The sequence below is a fragment of the Chroicocephalus ridibundus genome, chromosome 1 (genome assembly GCF_963924245.1).
Source record: "Chroicocephalus ridibundus chromosome 1, bChrRid1.1, whole genome shotgun sequence".
Taxonomy (NCBI): Eukaryota; Metazoa; Chordata; class Aves; order Charadriiformes; family Laridae; genus Chroicocephalus; species Chroicocephalus ridibundus.
The window spans coordinates 7382933-7406024 of NC_086284.1; the positions used below are offsets into that span (position 1 = coordinate 7382933).

Sequence of the window (23092 nt, forward strand, 5' to 3'; positions counted from 1 at the left end):
GTAATATATCTGTCTATGTGTATTTAGTTTTAGGGATACGTGTTTATTAAGACTGTTTAAGAGCATCGTATTCACATTTGCTAGCAAAACACATTTTCAAGTCATTTAAAGAAGTGGTGATAAACATTTCCTTAAAATTAGAAGGGTTTGTTTTTTTTTTCTGTTTTTTGTTTTTTTTTTTTTTTTTTTTTTTTTTTTTTTTTTTAAGGAAAACAATTACTATCTAATTAAAGTAATAGTATCTCATGTCTGAAGGCAAACAGACAGGAACGGCTTCACTAAACTGGGCTAGGAAGCTGGAAACCCATTTTAAATGGAACGGAAGGGATTTCAAGCAAGTTTTAAACACTGTTCTCCAAAACCCTGCACATATATCAAGAAATGGCAGTGAGAGAACAGATGATTGTTTTTTCCTCTTTAAGAACTAACAAGCAGTTGCTGAGTCAGTAATGGAAAATATTTTTGATTCACAAGGCTGTAAACAATCAATATTTCATCAGTGAAAAACATGGTTTAGGTTTAAAACAATTTCTGCTTTAATTAGCGCCCTCAGTAACAAAAAAATTCTTTCTTATCTGTCTGAAAACCATTTGCCTAAAGACAATAAACATTACCCTTAGTGTGAGTTACAATTACAACACCATGAATCTAATTTGACATAGAAAACAGAATTCATTATAACATCGGAAGAGGTCTGTTCTTATGCAACTGACCTAGAAAACTAAACATTTCTTCAAGTATTGAATATGGGGACTATTTACGTAAAGAGATTCCTTTTATTCTGCTAATATGTACCTCCTTGTACTTAAAAACACACAGTTAAAATAGAAACAGCACAGAAATGCAACATATTTTCAGTTTACCATGCAAGAATATCAAGAAATTGTATTAATGATGCAACTGTCCCAACACAAATTTCATTTCTTAAAACCTTGAAAATTAATGATTTGATGTAACAAAAGCAGATAGGAAAAAAAAAAAGGTACAGAAAGAATAAAGAAAACCTAGGTCAGATCAAACTAGAAGTCTTACACTACTACCCAAGTACTAGTGAAACCTTGCCTGATAGAGAAAAGAAATAATATGATAACGGCACCAGAAATACAGAGTTAAGTGACAGATCAAGCAGTAAGAGTTTAAGCATTTATAATTTGTTGGGTTTTTTTAAAAAAAAAAAAAAAAAAAAGAGATAATCACACAGATGGAATAAACGCAGCAAGTTTCACCACCATGGCTGCCTCTGCCTCTCCTTTCCCTGCAGTGCGCAGTTTTTGTTACTTAGCTAAACCTGCTACTTAGTTAAACCTTTAATATCTTGATCTAAGGAAAACCAAAGCCTTACTACCTCCATGAGCTGCAGCACTTGACCACAACTGACCAACGCCTGAAGGACAAGGTTTCCACATCTGCTGCTCTACCACTTGATCGCATTCTCCAGGGAGAATGTTTTCTCTGCGTCACTTTTATTTTTGCCTTCTGTCTAACCCCAATTTAATCAAAACACCCTTCTGAAATTGCTCTTACGCTATGACCATGCAGACGAGCCGAACCCGACACAGCCTGATTCTGGTACAAGGCTTGCAGGCAGAAAGATCCTAGGATGTGCCTCTGGAGTTTTATCCTGTTTTTTAAATAGAAAGTTAACACTAGAAGTACTTCACAAGTGTTTGAATTCTAGGGATGGCTCCATTCTACCAAGGATAACTAATTTAGAAATACAGTCAAAAGACAACGTGCAGTTAAAAAAGGCAGATTATTCACATTAAGGTTCCCATCCAACCCGTAGCGTAACAGGGCAAGCTCAGCATCTCAGCTAAGTACAGATATGTTGGATGAATCTGGGCATAATCACAACTCTGAAGACCACACTTCTTCATTCAAAGGCAGAAAGAAAACCATCAGCCCAAGATTATCACTTAATAACTATTTAACCATGCAAGGGAAAAAAGCCTGTAAAGCATTATAGTTCAACAGATTGCTGTCCAGTGACTAAGCAGGTTTGGATCTCTCCATTCTATTTTTTCTTTCAAAATTGACACAGAACAAAGTTTAGTGATCTTCATGTATGAAGTATATCCAGAAAAGAGAATTTTCAGGTAAAAATGTAAAAGCATTAAAGCTCAAATCACAGCAATTACATTTTTGAGAAACTATTTTCTCATGTATGTTTAAGTGATCAAAGTAACCTCATCATGGGTCCCAAAACTGCATCACATTTTTTACAGCAGAAAGACTGCCTGATTTAAAAAAAAAAAAAGGCAAATTGCTTTTTATTGTTGTTAATTTTAATTGTTAATGTAAAAACTAATTCCTAACATACAAACATACAAATTAGTCCTGTCAGCTCTATTTTGAGACATCAAAACCTAGTCCCTGAATAAAGGCATTAACTGCCAGAAGCTTCACTAGCTAGATTCCTTCTGTGTCCTAGACAGAGGCCTTTATTATAAGAGAATCCAGAAATTAGAGCTGTGACATTATTAGTTGTTCCGACAAATCTTCCTCCAACCTACTAAAATGTCAAAACAATTCAGAAGGCTGGCATGCAGAAATGAAGAATTTCATTCATATCCAACAACTTCGCTCATATCCAACTGCACTTGTTTAAAATAGTACATTTCCAATTTAAGTCTAACGAGTCTGACATTTAATTTGAAACTACTAAAAGGGATTTCTCCCACCAAAATCCTCCAGTTATGTATTTTGGCATATCTAAATCCAACAAAAGAGGGCAGTGTGACAAGATCAGATAGAAACGCTACTAAAGCTCCCTAATGAAACAAGTGATGATTCTCCTGTCATTGCAGATTAGTAGGACTCTCAAATACTACTGTGCAGAGCAAACCCTAAAATTTCCACATCAGGACAAGCAGAGGCACAACTGCAGAAAAGACACTATCAACAGTCCATTCTCTACCTTTTGGAGGTTTAAGACACTCCATCTTTAACTACCATGATATATAACACTTATATTTAATAAAACACTAAAAACATAAGGCAAAAAAAAAATTAAGGCAAAAATATTCTTCCTAGCTAAAAGATGAGCACAATAGGACCAACAGGACGGGTAGGTTAAACTCTATCCTAGCTGTGAATTTGCTGCATTGAATGCAGGACATTTTATTTGATGGTTTATGCTCACTCACGAATTTCTATACAAGAATTCAGAGATTAAATTTGATTAAGCACACTGTTAAAGAACAGCGAATCAACTGAAAGCATCAAAGCACTCTGAAGTGGGAAAAGGCCAGAAAGCAAGTTCTTTATTGCACATTACTTCAGTTAATCTTCCTTGGTTTTAAAGTTTCCAAAAATCAGGACATGGGAACTCTGCTAATCCAAATAGAGTCATAAAACAATTAAGAAGCCTAATAGAACAAATGCCGTGTGAAGGTTTGTGCTCAATAGTCAAACTCTCACAGTTGGAAAAAAAATGCTTGTTAGTGGCCAGCCTACCATCAGTCTGTTGGTATCACGGCCAAATTAATTCCACAGACCCCCCAAGTTTGCCTTAATTAATAACCGTACCAAGAATGAACTTGGGCTGAGCCATTAATTTTTTTTTAAACCTGAAGAACAAGAAAGTAGACACATCTGAAATGCTTCCTAAAGCATGGGAAAATAGTCACGCTGTAGATCAGGCACATAAGATCTGAGTCCAATACAAAATTTCAACACGGAAAGCCCTTTTCCACACACTGCATTCTGGTGAAAGCTGTGCACTCTCGGCTGAAATAACGCAACTGATTTGGAGCACTGTAACGGTGTTAATGTAGAATGAGAAATGGCACACTAGTACTGAAAGGAAAATAAAGCCCCCCCAGTCTTTGACCAGCTCCAAGAATAAGCTTTATAGACCCCCATAAAACTAGTCTCTAGACAAAAGGCTCGGCAAGGGAAAGCCCATGCCATCTGTCCTGGAATTCTACTACTGCAAAGAATAATTACAAATAAAGAAAATAGAAATAAGAAAGATTACCTTTGACCAATAGTTGTTACCATCTGAAGGCTGTTCAGTGGCCTATGTGATCCAGTTCTCAGTGGACTAGTGTCCATATCACAAAACCCAACACCACAAATGGTACTAACTGGCAACCTTGTTGGCAGTCTCACCAGAGAGGCCAAGAATTGAATGAGCATGGAGACTGAATCCCCTCTCATCCCTAGAAGTGGTCCCTTCAGGTCAGGGTTGAGGCACATTGGTGGGGCAGTCTGGGGGAAGCTTGCACTCCCGCTGCCTGTGCTGTACCTGTTCTGTGGATAAAAAGAGGGCTTCAGTCTCCACGGCTGTCAATCCAGGTCCTTTCACACACAGGTGAACTAAATTCATACACGAGTTTGGTTTTCTCTTTGTTCGTTTTAAAGAGGGATTACCTTATCCCAAGCGCAATCCTTAAAAAACAGCTAGACAGTTCATAGAAAGGAAGAGTCAAACATCACATCTTATTCATTGATAAAACCAGAATAAAGTAACATTTGGCAGCTTCCCCCACATACCTTCTGTGTTGTCGTGTTTGTTGTCTGTGTTGAGGGCTTAGTGAAGGTTATTTTCACAGGCGACATGTGTGGTGGTAAGGAGTTGGCAATGCTCTGCATTATATTACTCATCTTGGGGCTGCCACTTACAGGCACTGTGATAGTTTTAGTGACAGGAGTCACTGCCTTCGGGACTTCTTTCAGGAGCACAGGGGAAGAACTAGAAGAATTTGTTCGCCGTCTTTTGCGGGGCTTTTCATCATCATCTGAGCAGCTGACACCTGGAAAAGACGGACTTTTTCTAAATTATATTTTCCCCATTTGTGGCTTTCAATGCTTTCTAAAACAATTCAAACTTGACAAGTCTTACACCCACTTCCAAATAAGAGAAAAAGAAATAGAGGATAAATTCTTTCTTATGGTCACAACTAACCTGTATCACACCGCAGATGGTCTTAGTCCTTGAGACAGACCACACTTAAAGTACCATAAAGCAAAGAAACAAGCTCCAAAAAACCCAAGTTACTCAGTTACTGGGTCACTTCAGTCAGTTTAAGAGATTAAAAAAACATAAGAGCCAGTAGAGGGATTTCATTCTGTCTCCAGAAGTCTGACTAATGAGACTACACACACAAGGGGGCTGGGATAACATCATGCACATTTCAGTTTAAAACTTTACACTACACTGTTGTTCTTATTACTGGTTTTGTTTACAGCATCTGGACTACTGAAGTTTATCCTCCTGTAGTCTTCTCTGATTTCAACCTCCGTACCTACTTTCATGCCGTTCTTATCATTACAGTATGCTTCTCCCTTTCACCTCAGCACAGCATCTTGAGATTTTTTTTTTTTTAAATATGACATACTTAAACTATTAAGGTCAAATCTCACTTTATCAGCTTCTGCCTTGTTTGGTGTGTTTTGTGCAACAGATATAAAACGGCACCTAACACAACCACAAAAAACAACAGAAATCCGGCCTCAAAGGAGTTCATTCTTCCTCACAATAATTTACTGCATAAATAGGAAAAAAAAGTCTGCTGCAGTATTCAGCTGAGCAATGGATAACTCTGCAGCATGATCAATGGATCTTAAATCCATACAAAACTCTCCCCTACGTAGGCAAAAGGTTCATAAATTGGTATACGTTACAGAAATACATAGTTTAATTACTCTGAAAATCTCTTAGAGCTATTGGGTAGCATTTATGTTTACCAAATTAGCCAGTGTTAAACAATTTAAAAAAAAAAAAAAAAGATATGCAGAAAATACACAATCCCCTTACACAAAACAAGACTGAAATGTTGTTCTGTATGCCTGGGGCTTACAGACAAAAAATGCTGTCACAGTAAAAAGCAGTCTCGCTGGTAACCCAAGCAAACTTGGTTGGCAGTCAATCTCTAATTAGGGTCAAGATCTAATTACTGACAATCTCTAATTAAAATAACTAAATATTCTGGCATTCAGAAGAGTGGAGATGCAGGAATTAACATGGACGAGAAAGTGCCCAGTAACACAGCAAGGGATTTCTGAAAGATGGGATTCTCTCCTAGTACCAGCACCAGCTCATTTGCAGGTTCGCTTCTGAAGGCTGACAGTTTTATCCACACAAAGATGGAAAACTGAAGCACAGAAGGGAAGCAAAGGCTCAATTTTAAGTTTGCTTTGAACTCCAAAAATTAGTTTTAGCTGGCTGTAGCAGTACAGATGAAGCATGGATCTACAAGTCCGGATTTCAAAGCTCTCATCAACAATTTGCTTTATGGCCCTAAACAAGCCTAGAGGTGATATCCATCTGTAAAGCAGAGATTTGGTTACGTGACTTCAAGGTCTACTATGAACAAGCTTTTAAGTAATTACTGTGAGTGCACTGTACAAACTTATAACTGTGAGGTGACTAATCACATTAAATATGTGCAGGAATTTCAGAATCTCAGAATTCATTTGAATCAAAATCCACACACAGCTAGGATGTTAGGACACAGCTGTTATTTTGGTGGGTCACCAAGAAATACTGGAGAGAGAGATATTTGTTTGTGGTCCTCACCCACAAAAAAAACCCCAAAATCCCACAACACAAAAGTAAGAAAGTAAGATTAAACTAGCAGAGCATTCTTTTATGTTTAGTACAGTTCATTTCATCTCCCGTTTTCACTGCTGGGATTCTGTAAGAATGTTATTCCTGTAATTTCACGTTAGAAACTGCTTTTGCACGACGTTTTCCACAAACATTTAGCTAAAAAGGTAATAGAGCTCAACTATAACTCACACTTGACAGGCGTGGCAGCAGAGGCACTGAGAGGTTAATGGCTCAATCAGACTGTGACTTGGATGCGGTCACACAACAGATCAGTGGTGAAGTCATGACTATAACTCAGGCCTCCTGAGCTTGCTCTTAAGAATGTTTCCTAAAACTAACGTGACTAATATAACACATTCTGAAAGACACATGATTCCTTGGGAAAAAAAAACAACCAACCAACCAACCAAAAAAAAAAAAAAAAACAGGCAAAGAAGGGAAAAAAAGAAACCTAGGGATGGCGAGAATAAAAAATGAGAACCTTTCATCCTTCTATCGTGTGTCTAGACTGGTTTTATACTCATTACCATGGAATAATTCAATAGAGGTCTAAATTAAATTTTTAAGAGGTTAAGAACATTTTCCCCTGAATCTTTAAACTAAAGCTGAGTGATTAGTGCATTAAATCAGAAAAATGAAAAATCTTAATGTAATGGGTTCTGTGGGTTGATACAGTCATTAAAGATGGTGGTTTGCAGGTAACATTGTATTTATGTACAATGTGACATTTCTGACTAGCTAGAAGACAAACACACACATATAGCATAAAGATTACAGTAATTTTTAAAATATTAAAGGTATCCCCAGCAAGCATACAAATAGCACTTATCTAATTCACTATCAATCTTTGTCAGCTGCATTTTGATAGGCACCAAGTAAGGCTAGAAGGAAACATTTTTAATTTTTAGTTAAATAAAACTACCTATGTAGTATACTAGCTAGGTACATGTATACGTATGAGGAACTATTCTGCTTTCAGAACTAGATGATTTATTAGCCAAAGAAAGGTGGGGGAAGAGACAAGAAAAAAAAAAAAAAAAAGACTGTTTCTAGATGTAATGCCCTGGATTTCCAAATTTAAACACATGACGATGGGTATCTGGTGGAATTTCATATGGAGTTTTCACAGTTGCCCAGGAATGCAAGCCTCACTAAGATTTGCTTCCAAATATATCACCAAATGGCTAGATGTAGTTAATGTAACCATATAAATGCTTGCTAAACTACTGCATTCTAAAGAAGTCCCGGTCAACTGTTAAAGTGGAAAGGAGGGACCTTTTCTAACTCAAATAAGTGACTACTGTGCATTATTTAAGCAGAAGGAAGAGGGAAGTCCGCCACGGAAGCGATCAGCAGAGCCACCTTACAGACAACTTCTGAACAAGCTGGATTAGAAATCCACTGACATACAGCAATTCCTGCATTTTATTTTAAAAATACTTTTCATTCTTGTTGTCCTTGCCATTACTGCTCCCTGCAGCTTTTTTTTTTACAGTGACTGGATTTATCCTGAACACAATTTCTCTGAAAAAGCGAAGCAATAAATTCATTCTTTAGACTAAATGAAGGTATAAAGGCAGTAAATGACTTGCCCAAGGTCAGTGTGTTTAATTCAGTCCATGCTTCAGCCACAAGACTGTCCCTTTCTTTCCCTTTTGTTAACCAGTTGCTAGTATCACTTACTTTTGACGTAAACAGTACTTCCACTTGGCAAGACGACTACATTGGAGGCTGGACTGGCGGGTCTGGGGGACTTCACTGTTGCTACACTGCCACTTGGAACAGGGGTGGATGTTGGGGTTGAAGTGGTACTTGTGTAGGAATAGCAAACCACCACTGAAGAGGAGAAAAGACACCTTCCATATAACTGAAGTGCAGAATCCCATTATTCTATCGCTATTTTAACAATTGAAATGGAAGCCAAAGACTTATTGGGTCATTATCCACATCTTTGCCTCTGCAATCCTGTTACCGTTGAATACTCTCCAGTTTGACCTAAGTGTAGCCATGGAATTAATGGCCTTCAAAGATAAAATAGAAATCTAACCTCCCCTCCTCCCATCCCCAGAGATCTGTGCTACCGATTCTAGATTTTTTTACTTGTATCGATCTGATGTTGTACTTTACAATTTGTTATTTTTCATTTTAGCATTAATTCAATATTTCGATCTTTTTGCTTTTCTGTAAATGACCACATCTGGACTAGTAACTGGCAGAAACTAGCTAGTGCCTCTCCTCAACGGTACATCAGTTGAAGAAACCCAAGTGTTCCTTCAGTAATGAACAACTGATTTTGCTCATCAGCTGTCTTAAACTGTTGCTTATAATTAATAGTACAATGATCCAGTATTTCTCACAAAACCAGAGTAAAACAGCCTGTTTCAAGAAGTGTTACACATTCGCTACTTGCATGAAGCATAATTCGAGCCTATTCAGCCAGGTTAGATGGAATGTGTACTAGCATTACTTAAAAGGCATAGGGACAGCTGAGAGCAATCTTTTAACATGTTAACTTGGTATGTTTAATCTGAAGGAAAGGAGAAAAAAAAAAAAAGAAAACTAACATTTTCTTGACTTTTACCAAAACCTACTTACATTCTTAAAGTGTTCTGAACCATATTTCACCGCTTACAGACTTTACAAAACCTTACGCCATAGATCTAAGTTTTTATAGTTTATAGAGCTTAACCAGTGAATTTCCCCCTCACTTTCTGGCATTTATCTTTTTTTTTATTCCACTTGCTAATGTACTCACTAACACAAAGCTGTTAGATTTATGCTGCAGATGCTGCAAAGGCATCTTTCTAAAAAGGAAAAAAAAAAAGAAAAAACATTTTTTTAATATTTCTGTGAATGCTGTGCAATCAGAACGATTCAGGTTTTTTTAGAAAAGTATCTAACACTTACTTAAAATCTAAGGTAACAAGTTGTACTGTGACGTTATTTTTACATTCCCAGAGACTGCAGAATTATGGTTTTCTCTCACCTTCTTTGTTTCCAGTTTCTGCAGGAACTGGCAGAGATGCGTTGTGCTGAACAGCTGCATTGGCAACAGCGTTAGCGGTAACAGTAAAAGCTGTTTGTGGAACGAGCCGTGGCATCAGTGGCACCAGTCGACGACCTTCTATAGACCATTCGGAAGAGCTATTTGGTCCAGACATACTAAACAGAAACGCGTATTCTGTAAGTATTCTGACAAGTTTCCAAAAATACTCAGTACTCTTATCTAAGTGCCTTTTTTCAATAGAGAAAGTCTAAAAGGCAGTTTCTAAAGACATACGAGAGCAATAATCTTCAACTTTCTTCATTTCATGAAAGCCCTTGCATTTTTCCCACCTGATATCGAAATCCTCCCACAGAAAATCTAAAAGTTTCTTCTTATTTTACTGTTTTGTTTCACAGAGCCCTTAAAGGGCCAGAGGCCTGTGGATGTCATATTCAAAACCCCATAAATGGATTAGCTACTATTCACTAATTTTCACATTTCAGAGTTGGTATACTCTCTACTTCTGGATGACAAAAATACCTTTGACTACCCATAGATTTCGTAGAACACTACTGAAATTGATTATGTTACAGGGAAAAAAACCTCAGCTTCTAATGCAAATCTTGTTTTACCTGAACAGAAAGGTTTCTCAGACTTATTGAAGTAGTCCCAAACTGGGTAAGACAACGTGAAATGACTTAAACACACCCTGTGCATCTCCCTCAACTGCAACCAGCCTGCTACGTTCATTTTCTCTTAACCTTAGTACTTACACACAAACTAGAATGGTTCCAGAAAATGCTGTTCTTATCTAGATGGAGAAGTGTTTCTGTTTATGACTGTTTTACATGACTCATTTGTCAAATCAGCAAAACCAAAATGGCAAATTACTTCTCAATGCTGTTATGTTCTTAAGCAAATCAACCCATTTAATGTATTAATATATTCCGAAAAACAACTTCTCACGTGAACTATTGCAAGCAAGTTGCAGCAAAAGCTACCACAAATTAGTTCGCAAAACACAAAGGATCTGCTCTGTTGTTAAATCCTGATACGCTTCAGCGTTCTTCATACATATTCATATAGTACAAGCAGATCTACATCAGCTGAGGTCAAAATACGTTTTTAAAAAATAAAAAATAAGACTATAAATGTTGCATATAGCAAAGCTAGCAAAGTTGGCTTTCCTAATGAGTTAGAGAATTATTTAAGTCAAATACTATATTACCAACCATCACTTACAAAGAATTACCACAGGAAAAACAAAGAGATGCAGCACTTCACAATTGCACCTTGTCTGGAATATAATATCTCATCCATTTGAAGTTCAACACCTCAGGACAAACTTTATGCTTCTTCTGTAAAATGCTAAAAACAGAACTACTACTTAAAAGGAAACTCGATTCAAGAAAAGAATCCTGATATGACAATTAAATGCTTAGTTTTCATTATTCCCCCCCCCCCCTTTCTTTAAAGGGGTGTAAGGAAGTTGGTGTTTTTTGTTTGGTAAACAGCATATTTCTAACTCTTTAAACTTGAACATTAAAACACTAAAATATTAAATATCCTTCTGAAGCACTAAAACAGTATGCTGATTTTGGCGAATCTTGGATCAGACAATTGCTAACTCCAAGTGGCCTTCTATTGGTACAACTTCTTTTTTTGTCCCCATAACATCTCAGCTACAACACTCAAAAGAAATCAATGGTTGTAACACAAAAAAAGAAAAAAAAAAATATACAGACATTTACAATCCAGCTCCGTTTAAAGCCAGTTATTAAGAGTAAGGCTGTTAAGTAACTATCAAAGATACGTAAGCATTTGCCCTCTTGCTCCTCTCCACCTCCCAAAATCATGTGGAGCTTGCGAAAGCAGACGCAAGGAGGAACCAGCCCAGTTGATGCCAGCACAGCAGCTGCATCAAGCCGGGAACAGTGGACACTGATGTCATCAGTTAGCTTGCTGCAGTTTTGGGTTTTTTTAACTCTGACCATTTTTTCCCCTCTGTGCTGATGCACTGTTTTCCACTAATCTCTGCCACCTCTTTCCCTCCCTTTGTCTTTCTACATAGTTAAGTCCCTCTTAATAGAACTTTTCCAAATGGATTTAAATAAAATTAAAGGTAAAACAAAACATAATAAAGCAAACATACATGTTCATCCTGGTTATGGATTTCTCTATTTTCTTCTGGTCTGTCTTACAGAAAGCTCCTCATGACAAAAGACTGTTTCTTATACCGTACTTGGGCAGTGAGTGGGATGCCTTCAGATCCAAAATGCAACAGGACTAAATAACTGTTTCCAGTTTCCTGACGCAAATCTGATACAGTAATTCCTTCACCCATACACTGTTTTTACTACTGTTCTTTAAAGACCCATCAATCCTCAAAGTTCTATCGTTCAGTCAAGGCATAATGGATTTTCCAAAGGGTACTTTTGGAAATCACGTAGAAAATGACCTGTAACTTACTTGTGTGCAATAGTCGTTAGTCGTTCATCATTTACTGCTCTCCGAACTTCAGCACGATGTCGCTCCGTTGAAATACTATTAAAAAAAACAGCAATATATTTTAGTCAGAGAGAGACATGAACATTTATCTAAAATTTCTACCTAAAATTAAACTTATGAATAATCTGCTGAAGAGACGAAAGGGAACAGGCATTTACATTTAAGAGATTGTCACTTAACTTTTGCTATCACAGTGAGAAAGAACGAATGTATTATTGTTCAAAAGTATTACTAAAGAATAAAAAGAACATTGCTGTTCATAGGGTACCGCTGCAAAACAGCTAGACTCCAACCTCCAAATTAGAGCAATAAATCCAAAGCATATGGTAGAAAAATTTGCACAGAACACGCAGCATTCTTTCTCGATATAACTTGGGCCCAAATACCTTGAAGTCCTACCTTGACAGAATTCCAAGACAGAGCAGCCTCATGAGCTAGCTGCAATCCTTTAACACTCAGTATCTCACAAAACACCAACAAAACAGTAAAGCTGCTGCCACAAAAGCATAGCTGTTCTCCTTATTAAAAACTCAAAGCAGAATAGGAATTAAACCTCCGCAAGATGGAGAATTACTTCTCTAAATTAAGATTTGCTTTGTGATACTAGTGATAGAAAAAGCACACGATACCTTAAAAGAAAACAGGTCATCAGTTCTTATTTTAAAAAGGTCAGGGTTACCTAAGCACTTTAGAGAGTTCTCCAAGAAGATCCTTCTTCTCTTTCGTAAGGTCTCCCTGTGCACGTAAGGCACTGATGACACCTGCATATGCCTCCAGTTCTGAAGAATTAGAGCAAATATTTCTATTTAACACTCACAGCAAAGGGAAAAAATTAATGTTATTTTCAGTATTACTGACAGTATTCTATTAATTTTCAAAAGCATTAAGAGGAACATGTCTTTCAATTATTTAGTGCTTTTCAAAGGAGATTGATGATTTAGAACTCTCTCAGTCAATTACTCTGCAGCGTACAGCTTTTCTATTAAACAATTGTATCATCACAGAGGATTATCTAGTTTGAAATATTCGGTTGGGTTTATAAACTGTCTCTGAGCTGACAGTTCAGCCAGAAAGGTTGAAGAAATAGTCCCCAAATTTGGAGAGTAGTTCAGAACTCTCTAGAAGCAGGAGAAGAAAATCTTTAATACGTATCATCATTAAAAGTTCCATGGAAAAGCTTGGCTTGACAAAGAAATACGCTATCAAAAGAGCAACTAATTTTTTTTTGTAATGCCGTTGCTTAATTAGCACGGAGAACATCAGCTCTAGTTTGTTAAATATGATCATCATAATCTTTTATGCCCATTTTACTTGATACGTACAACTGCTTGAATCTGAAAAGAATGCAAGGCACTGAATGAACCTGCTCAACACAAAATAACCAATTCAGCTATTCTTAAATGTAGAGCCATCACGAAGATTAACTCAGAAAAATGCGACTCTGATTTAACGTAAATTTGTAATTCTAGGTGACCTATGTAAAGGTCACACTATTTGAAAAACAGAATAGTTAAAGGCTACTGAAACTTCTGAATTTTGTCCTACTACACTTAATGCAAATAATGGAGTCTGCTAATTTGCCAGAGAATGACTTGCTGTTCTAAGCTTAGCACAGTTTAAGGAAACATTACTGAAACTCCTGCTTTAAGCCAGAAATAAAAATTTGTTCAATAATTTCATAGGTGCCTTTCATCCGGCACCCCCAATTCAGCAGCCAACCCAAAGCAACCTCACAACACATCTCAGTTAACCAAAAGCAAAAACAAAAGGGGCAGGCCAAAACCTAACACCTCTGAAGTTTGCTGCAAAAGAAAGACTGATGCTGTTCTGAAAAGCTTTCAGTTTAGGATTCCAAAGAGCTAATTTACAAATCAAATCAAGGAATTGTGCTGAAAAGAAGTCCTGCTCTCCTGTCCTGATTAAGCAGACAAAACACAAAGCAGAGTCGCTTTGCTTAACTATGCAGCCTGCACGGGGATGCTGAGTGACCTACAGAAGCATTCACAGCTTCAGTTATAAAACATTTGCTAATTAATGCAATGGTTATTACTAATATCAACATTTATTTAGACAACCATGTTACAATATTTAAGATACTAATTATTTTCCTCTGTTAACAACATAAAATAATTCTCAGATACAACCATATAATTATTTAGCAAGGATAGTTTGGTTTTTTTTTCCTCTTTCCTCATTTTTAATAGAGAACCTCTACATTAGGGCTTTAAAAATGCACATTCCGGCCTTTGGGAAGCTAGTAAAGATAACAGGAGCTATAACTAGCGCCCTCACCCTTATGTCTATGCAGCAATCACTAACTGGCGCGCTCTCTTTACAACATAAAACACACCAAACGTCCAAAACAGGTTTCACAAATAAATACCATCTTTTTAAGTGTAAGGTGCTACCATCATCCCCTTAATCAGTTATAAGCCACAAATGCCGCAGAACAACACTAGGTCCTGCACGCCTCAGGATGCATTTCAGCCTCACCTACACCATTGCACTTCACTTATGACGGATTACCCCACTACTGCTGAACGCTCAACCGAAGATGATGTTGGGCTGAGAGCTGGTAAAGCGGGACTCTCCCAAGCAGATGAATATTGCTGGATGTGTCCGTTAGACAGATATCTGCTCCCACTGCCTGTGGTCCTTCATCCTCCAATCTTGTGGTACACCTATTTAAACAGAGTTTCTCTACCCTGGGAGAGAAGCGGCTGCTACAGGCTCTGATCCTCTGTTAACGCTGGCAGGGCCCCCTTGTGGGGACACAGCTCATGCCAACAAAAAAAGATTATTTTTTTTTTTAGTTTTTTTTTTTTCCTGTCAGCCTAGGTTATGTCATTGAAGGAGGTGTAGCTGCAGTTCTGTTTGGCTCAGCTGCACCAGCAAGGTTCTGCCAGCACACCGCCGGCAGCTGGAAGTTTGTTTTTTTTTTTTTTTTTTCCATGCTCCTAGCCAGCAGAGCTACGTTAACAAAATTTAGTAGCACAGATCCGGGCCAAATCTTTCGGCATCCTGCACTTTCTCCTAGTTTTTGTACTTCTCAAGCCTCGCTTGAGACCTAGGGATGTCACCGTAATGGATGTACAGCTTAGTTGCAATGTCGTGTGCAACATCTGCATCGCTGTCTGTTTCAAGAGAATGCAAATCCCAGATTCCCAAAAAATGAAATAAAAACGGCAAAGCAAGAGAAAATAAATTCTCAACTCTCAGAAAATCAAGTGGATGGCTTCATAATGTACGAAAACCTTGGCACAGTTAAGAAGCGCAGCACATCATCTTTTAACATTCAAGTAAAATGAGAACAAGAAAAGCTGTGACTTGACTGTCCCAGGAAGTTAGAGGCTGTCTCAACTTTCTTCCTGACGTCATCTCCTAGATTATGCTCCTCAGAAGAAAGCCTGAAAAGAAATCTAAGGTCTTTTTCCCTTCTAATACTACACATCATTAAACTGGCAAAAAAATCCTTAACTAAATAAAAAGAAATTCAGCTCTAAGACTCAAAAAATGACTGCACAAGATCAGATCAACAATCCAACACAGGATTCTCTCTCCTGTGGTAGCCAAAAGTGGATGCAAGGGAAGAGCAAATATTTTTATTACCATCCAGCATACAAAAGCAAGTCTCCTTGTACGCATGCACTTGCAGGGACAGTGCACAAAAAAACCTCCCAATATGTTATCTATTGGGCAGGGCTCTCAGATACTGAAGTACATTTGAAACAATGCAAAAAGCTGCTGCTGTTATGAGTTAAGTATGAACAGTTTTCACACTTCCCTATCAATCTGTGCAACTTCAAATCACAAACCACCTTTCTTCTTCTGTTTCAGGTCTTTACAGCAGTACCTTTACTACGCACACTCAGTCCCACAGTGCCAGTTAAACCAGGGTTCCATCATTTTTTGGCAGAAAAAGGTGTCTTAATACGGAATTGAAAAACAAAGACCCTCCTCCCACAGAATATCCCTTTGCATGTTAATAGTTATAAAAAGAACAGCAATGCAATACTGCAACATCAAGGCAGAGATAGATCAGGACTTCCATGAGAGATCCTACCAAACCAAAACAATTCTGCTCTATTCATTTTGCTCAGGCAGAGAGCATCTGCCAAACATCATTTTAAGCCAGGGCTGTCAAACCAATGACACATGCAAAATGCAGGAAATGACTTGTAGGTTGCCTGTAGACATATTAAAGTATTTCGTGGAAGCAGCAGCCAGGCAAATCTTAAAAGGGCAAACATACAGACCCACAAATTGTATCTTACTGTACCCAGTTTGCGAAGGATCCTCTTGCATTCATCTCTGCTGAGGTCCAGAAGCGTTGGCCACACCACGGGCATCTTTCCCTCGCGTTTGCGCTCCCACAGAGCTCAGCCTCGCTGAAAAAGGAATATAAATGCAGTAAGTGCAAGTCCATCATTTATTGATTTCCCAAGCCGATTAATGCAAACTCTCCTCAGCCTGCTCACAACTCCACAGACACATTCGCTCCCATCCCTACTCCAGCCTTTGTAATGGCATGCTTTGCCATGCAGGAATTCAGCAGTTTCACAAGGTCATGGACTTCCTACACTCTCCTGCTCAGATCCATCACCCAAGCTTTTTTACCGAGTTTCCTACCTCCTTCTCAAGCCTTTTTTTTCATGCTGAAACGCTCCCCGAATTGATGTCGGAGTCTCCTCCCTCTCTTTATGCACAGAGCACCTATTATAAGAACTCTTTCAGCTAACCGCACGCCCCCCCCCTTCCCCCCAGGGAATGCATTTAGCACTAGCCTATTATATGACAGAATGGCAAAAACACCATGAAAATTTGCTTTCCACGTACCAACACCAATCCCACCACCACCAAAAAAAACCCAAACCAAACAAACAGGGGAACACCCCCTCGCCCGATCGGATCTCGGCGAGATTCCGGGGGTGGCGGGGAAGGAAGAGGGCGCATCCCCCCGTTGCAACGAGGATAATAAAAGGGGAAAAAAAAATAAAAAAAAAAAATAATAAAAGAGGAGCCGGAGGCGAGCGGGGCGAGCCGGCTTGTGCCAGCCCGCGGCCGCGCCGCCTTCCCCGGGCAGGGAACGGCACAGCGGGGGGGGGAAAGGGGGAGGCACCGGGAACAAAAGCCCCGGCGCCGACTCACCTTCCAGCGCTGGGCTGGAAGGAGGGAGGGAGGATCTTCTATAAGGGCGGCCGGAGGCAGACGCCACCCGGGGACCCCCCGGCCCTCGGTCCCCGCCGGGCTCGGGGGGGAAGGCGGCCGCCCCCGGGACCCCCACCGGCGAGAGAGAGGAAGGGAGAGTGTGGGCGGCGGTCGCTGCTTCCCTGCAGGCGGGAGACGGGGCGCTGCCCGCCCGGGCCCGTGAGGGGGCGGCGGGTCCCCGCCGTCCAGGGAAGGGGAGCTGCCCCTCTCCCTGAGGGGGGAGAGCGCTCCGGGCAAGGTGGGGAAGCGCGGCGGGGTTACTGGGGAGCGGGACCCACCTGCCCGGCCGTGCCTGGCACATCGAAAGGCTCCTCGGCGGCAGGGCCCCTCCTCCCCCCCTCCCGGTACCGCTCTCGGGTTTGTTTAGTGGCGGCGGCGGCGGCGCTTCCCCGGGACCAAGATGGCGGCGGGGCGCACTGCCCATGCGCGGACCGCCGCGGTGCACGCCGGGAATCGTAGTCGCCCGGCCGCCCTCCTCGGCGAGCGAGGAGATGGCAGAATGAAGGGGCCAAGATGGCGCGGATCGCATGCGCGGCGGCGCGAGGGCTGCTGGGAGTTGTAGTCCTTGGAGGGAGGGGAGCGGCGCCGGCCCGACCCGCCATGGGGACGGGCAGCGAGAGGGGACAAAATACCACCCGCCGCGGTTTGTCCGCCTGAGCGGGAGGGTTGGAACGCCCCCCGAAATTTAACGAAATCTGGCGGGGCTGACATCAGCCCTGACGTCATTTGGCCGTTTCCAGCCTCTGACTCAAAACGGGCAGTGGTGACGCGGTGCAAACAGTTTCTGCGCAATCAGGGACGTCATAAAAACCACGCCGCTTCAGGGAGAGGGTTTCACTCCCTGCTTTTGAGGGATATTAGTGTAAATAAGTAAGTTTTAATTAGAATAAATTACTCAGGCTTATAATACGGTGCTATTTATGCTGTTTGCTTAGCTGTACTGACCAGGAATGGGTAGACTTGCTGAAGCCTTTAGCCCGCAATACAGTTAATTTTCTCAGTAATTTTCTTAGCTGCAGACGCAGTGCTGCAATTAGTCTTTTAGTGTAAGAACAATGTTTTGGTAGTGTTTTTTCCCAAGTTGGGGACTCGCTTTCACTCTCTACAACTCCCTGAAAGGAGGGTGTAGTGAGGGGGGGTTGGTCTCTTCTCCCAAGGAAGAGGCGATGGGACAAGAGGAGACAGCATCAAGTCGTGCCGGCGGGGGGGGGGGGGGGGGGTTTAGATTGGATATTAGGAAAAAAATTTACACTGAAAGGGTTGTCAAGCATTGGAACAGGCCGCCCAGGGAAGTGAAGTCGCCATCCCTGGAGGTATTTAAAAGATGAGCAGACGTGGTGCTGAGGGACACGGGTTAGGGATGGTTTTTGTCAGTGTTAGGTTGATGGTTGGACTCGATGATCTGAAATGCCCTTTCCAAGCTCAATGATTCTATGATTCTTCGGTTCTCCACATTCTGCCAGTGAGTGCAGGTGCACGAGGGGTGTAAATCAGTAGATACGGAGGCTCCAACCCTCAGCTGAAACTTCGGATCAACAAGATAAGAGCTGCCCTGCCCCGACACAGAAAAAGAATCCAAGAAGATGTTAGAAAACCTCAGACCAAAAGTCACCATTGGACTAAAAGACACGTGGACAGTGCGTGAGGGGCAGGTGTAGAGATCGCAAAGGTACCATTGCCCATGGATTTCTTTGCTCGGGATCCCTCTCTTTGGAGGCACCCAGCCCGGGGTGTCCTTGCTGCTGTACCTTCCAACTAACTTAATTATTTTATGAAATCCAACGTCTTGAGACTCTGCTGTGGGAAACCTCGGGTCGAGCCTGAAGAAGGAGGAAGGAGAGTAAGTGTGTGCGTGTGAGCATCACCGTGAACGGTGTGTGAGTGTTCGGGCAGCGACTCCCTTTAACACCCCCAGTCACTCATTGGAGACCAGAGCAACCGCCTGCTCCCAAAAACACGAGTCTTGGAGCGCGAGGCCTGGCTGTTATTTCAGATACAACAGCAGTTGTAAATTTTTTTTGGCAGATTTGCAGAAAAGTCATCTGATCTGGCTCTGATCATCTGTCACAAAGGTACTCCAAGGGCTGGAGCCCCTCTGCTGTGAGGACAGGCTGAGAGAGCTGGGGGGGGTTCAGCCTGGAGAAGAGAAGGCTCCACGGAGGCCTTGGAGCCCCTTCCAGTCCCTCAAGGGGCTCCAGGAAAGCTGGGGAGGGACTCTGGATGAGGGAGGGGAGCCATGGGACGAGGGGGAAGGGTTTTCCACTGCAAGAGGGGAGATTGAGCTGAGATCTGAGGCAGAAATTCTTGGCTGTGAGGGCGGTGAGCCCCTGGCCCAGGTTGCCCAGAGAAGCTGTGGCTGCCCCATCCCTGGAGGGGTTCAAGGCCAGGTTGGACGGGGCTTGGAGCAACCTGGTCTGGTGGGAGGTGTCCCTGCCCAGGGCAGGGTGTTGGAACTAGATGATCTTTAAGGTCCCTTCCAACCTGAACCATTCTGTGATTTCCCAGAAAAGCAGTAATTGTATCTCTTTAAAATCCTTAGATCAGATTAAAAATAGAAAAGAAAACACCTCTGGGGTGTAGCTGAAGCTTGAAAACAACGCATCTGTCTGTATGTGGGTGCATGTTGCAGTGAGAAAGCAAAAAAAAACCAGACCCATAAAACTGCAAGGAGATTGCTGGAAAATCATAGCAAACCCCCGTCAGGACGAGCTTTTTCTGTCGGTTCTCCATCTCGCAGGGCTTCGTTTTTGCTGCAGGCACTGGTTTTACACACTTCATCTTGCACGCTTCCTGATTTTGCAAAGCAAACGGGCGCCCAGGGGATGGACAGTGTGATGAAGAGGAGGGCAGGGCTCCTCTTTATGCTGCTCTCTCCCAGAAAATCTCATTTTATAGTTTGCTTTCACCATGCCAGGAACAGCTGGCCATTTGCTGAGGTGAAGAGAAGGCGGGTGGATGCTCTGCGTTGAATCGCAACACCTATTTGCAGACTTGCAGGCACTCTTCTTTCCACCTAACTATAGATAAAAATGTTTCTTCCCTGCGATCATTGATGAACATTTTCTCACTTGCAATTTCCTATTGTTCTTCACAGCGGTGTAAATCTCGAGTACTTGAAAACAATTGCGCTGAACAGTACAGGAGAGCTAGAACAATTTTCCTTCTGTTTTTTGTAATGCCTTCTTAAACAAGAACCAGCTGAAGGCAAGCAGCAGCATCTCTGCATAATATTACCTAATAAAAATAAATGTTCTCAGCTCCAAACGGAGGAAGTGCCAGAAGCTGAAGTTTTCCTTCGCAAGTCAGAGACAGCGCTGCAAACTCATCTGGAAATGTGCTTTTTAATGTGGTTTCTCTGGTCAGTAGGAACAGGCAGGACAGTCTCGCCGCTTATCAGAATAAAATAACCTTTTTGAGGTTTATTTGTCAGTTGTAACTGTGATGCTCTAGCAGGGTATCAGTTTTATTGCATCTGAGGTGTTTAACAGTTGGCCCTTGTACTTGTAGAAAAAATCATTCTGTGAGCAAGAAAATCCCCAAACCTCTTTTTTTAAGAAAATTTATCTACTAAGGTGTAGGTTTTATCTGAATGTTTTCTTTGAGTTTGTGTGTTTATTAATGCACTCTCTTCATATACATGCTCTCCAGCGAAATCTCTGCTAACAACACAGCTCTGAGAGAGCAGAAATCGGCTTTCTCAGCTCTGCTCAGCAGCTATATTCATTAAACTTAATTAGATCAAGTTGGTATTTTTTTAGATCTTTATTTTTTTTTTTTCAAATATGCATGAAACAGGACAACGGGATGAAAAGTTATTACAGGCAAGGTGGACAGACACAGACTGACACTCACATACGTACATATGTATGTACTCAAGAAAACGGTACACGCTTCATTTCCTTCGGCACACGGAACAGAAGAGAGATGTAAAAAACGAGCCGGTTATGTATGAAGTGTCTGAAGCTGGGATTGCTGCATTTCTACAGATGTCGTAAGACGATTTCCAAGAATACTTCTCATTTTTATTAAGGATGAAGACCCACACTTGGAAATACGCAAGAGAGGTCCAGAAAGTCCAAAGGCAAAATTCTGCTTGTAGTTACAGCAGAACTGCTGCCATTTATTTCAGATTAACCTACAATCAATTCTCTATTACCCATGAAAATGGGAGGGCTGAGATACCATGGGCAAAGCAAAAAAAAACCCCAAAACACATAAATAATGAGTCCTGAAAAGTGTAAGTAACCTGAACCAAGGCCAGAGCTCTGCGGCGGTTGAACAACTGGGATGGAACCATCAAGGTTGTCCCTGCAGAGGAGCAGAGGTGAGTCCCAGAAGATGCGCCGAGCCCAGCAGCCTTCCATCAGGAGGGTCTTCTTGAGTCAAGAAGCCCTAACCGGTCCCAGGAGCTGCACGGATCTTTCCATAAGACTAAATTAAGATTATCTGGACTCAGAATGACTGCATGGAGCCAGCTTGGATCTTCTAGCCTAATCCAGGCAGCTCACCCGAAGGAGACCACAGCTTGACAGCATTTCTTTATGGCTGATGAACAAAATGCCAGGAGTGTTCCAGTTATATACTAAAAAAAGGACAATAAAGACAACATGGCTTAGTGTCCCACAGGTGGATTTTTCTCAGTAAATTCATATAAAAATCAAGGAAATTATTGTGGGTGAAGGAAGAAAATGCAGAATGTGAAAATGTCAACGTTTTTTCTAGCCTTAGTTGCCTTCCAGATGTTAATCGCTTTCTTAGTTCTCGTTACCTACATGCTCAGTCTCTGACTGAGTCATCCATTAAGGAGGCCCAAAATTACAGAGCACTTTCTGACTGTTCAGAAAACAAAACAAGAGGCAAACTTGTCGGCAGCAGCAACATTTCATTGTTTCCTATGGAGGCGAGGCTCAACAGTGTGAAAAACACAAGGTAAAAGTAGTTTGTAATAATTCAGTTTATTCTGCAGTCGAGGCAAGCTAAGAACTCGCGTGATTAAAACAGCTTCAAGCAGTGAATCACTGAATTTTTGTAGCTTGGTGATACTAGGCTGGTTCCTCAGCTCTAAACGTGTTCACAGCAGCTCACCATTAGCTTTCCTATTGCAGGCAGCAGAGGTGAAACTGGGACTCATTAAACTGGGACCAGCATTCTTCATCTGATCGCGGCCCAGTGAGCAACCCCGCGCGAGTTGTATCACGTCTCTTGTGCCTCCGTTCCCCACTTCTATAAAGCATTTTAAAAACTAATGGCAGGTGGTGATACACAAAAGCCACGCATTGTTATTTATGCATGTGTAATTTTGTGTAATTATTATTAACAGCATGCTGCTGGGTATTCTTTTTAAGAATTTGCTCAATTACGTGCATTTCAGCAAAATTTGTTCCTCCTTCCAGTATGAGAAAGAATTGTAGTGACCATCAAGCACTCCTGCTTTGTATTATATTCTCTACGACCTGACGCCCTCAGATCCCCCATCTTAAATAATATGGTTCTCATCAATTACAGGCACTGGTCTAATTAATTAAACTTTCTGGGCACTTACAGAATAATCTATGTCTCACCACGCTTCCTTCTAGCCCCTAAGACAATGGAAGGGGGAAGACAATGAGCTTGGAAGCATCAGGGGTGAGATGGCCCGAGGGAGGAGCGGTGATTTTCTGGCGGAGAAGGTGATTTGTATGCAGCCCAGGTCACCGGCAACAAAACTGCGCTTCTCAGCTCTTCGGGGGCTCGTGGGGAACAAGCACAGCAGCCTCACTGAGCTTCTCGCTGGATTATTAACTGCATCTCCACTCGCATCGCTGTAACCTGATTGATACAGACTCCGAAATAAT

At 41.2% G+C, this 23092-nt stretch overlaps 1 protein-coding gene and 1 long non-coding RNA gene across 11 annotated transcripts in view; one reads left to right on the plus strand and one right to left on the minus strand.

Moving 5' to 3' along the window:
- Positions 1 to 17844, minus strand: part of EMSY (EMSY transcriptional repressor, BRCA2 interacting) — a 41035-nt gene extending 23191 nt beyond the window's left edge. For 7 of the 10 annotated variants that reach the window (XM_063327048.1, XM_063327067.1, XM_063327039.1 and 4 more), the window contains exons 1-7: positions 17537 to 17844; positions 16330 to 16438; positions 12730 to 12829; positions 12012 to 12086; positions 9543 to 9718; positions 8240 to 8392; positions 4498 to 4757 (exon numbers count right to left, since the gene is read on the minus strand). In XM_063327048.1, the coding sequence (XP_063183118.1) occupies positions 4498 to 4757; positions 8240 to 8392; positions 9543 to 9718; positions 12012 to 12086; positions 12730 to 12829; positions 16330 to 16399 (834 nt within the window). In that variant the 5' untranslated portion in view covers positions 16400 to 16438; positions 17537 to 17844. Of the gene's footprint in view, positions 1 to 4497; positions 4758 to 8239; positions 8393 to 9542; positions 9719 to 12011; positions 12087 to 12729; positions 12830 to 16324; positions 16439 to 17536 lie in introns of all 10 variants that reach the window. The other 3 variants (XM_063327085.1, XM_063327058.1, XM_063327019.1) reach the window with 2 other exon arrangements.
- LOC134512093 (uncharacterized) lies at positions 17844 to 22824 on the plus strand. Its single transcript, XR_010070047.1, has 3 exons — positions 17844 to 18128; positions 18722 to 19098; positions 21054 to 22824. It is a non-coding gene; the product is annotated as an uncharacterized LOC134512093 (long non-coding RNA).
- Positions 22825 to 23092: the final 268 nt, after the last annotated feature.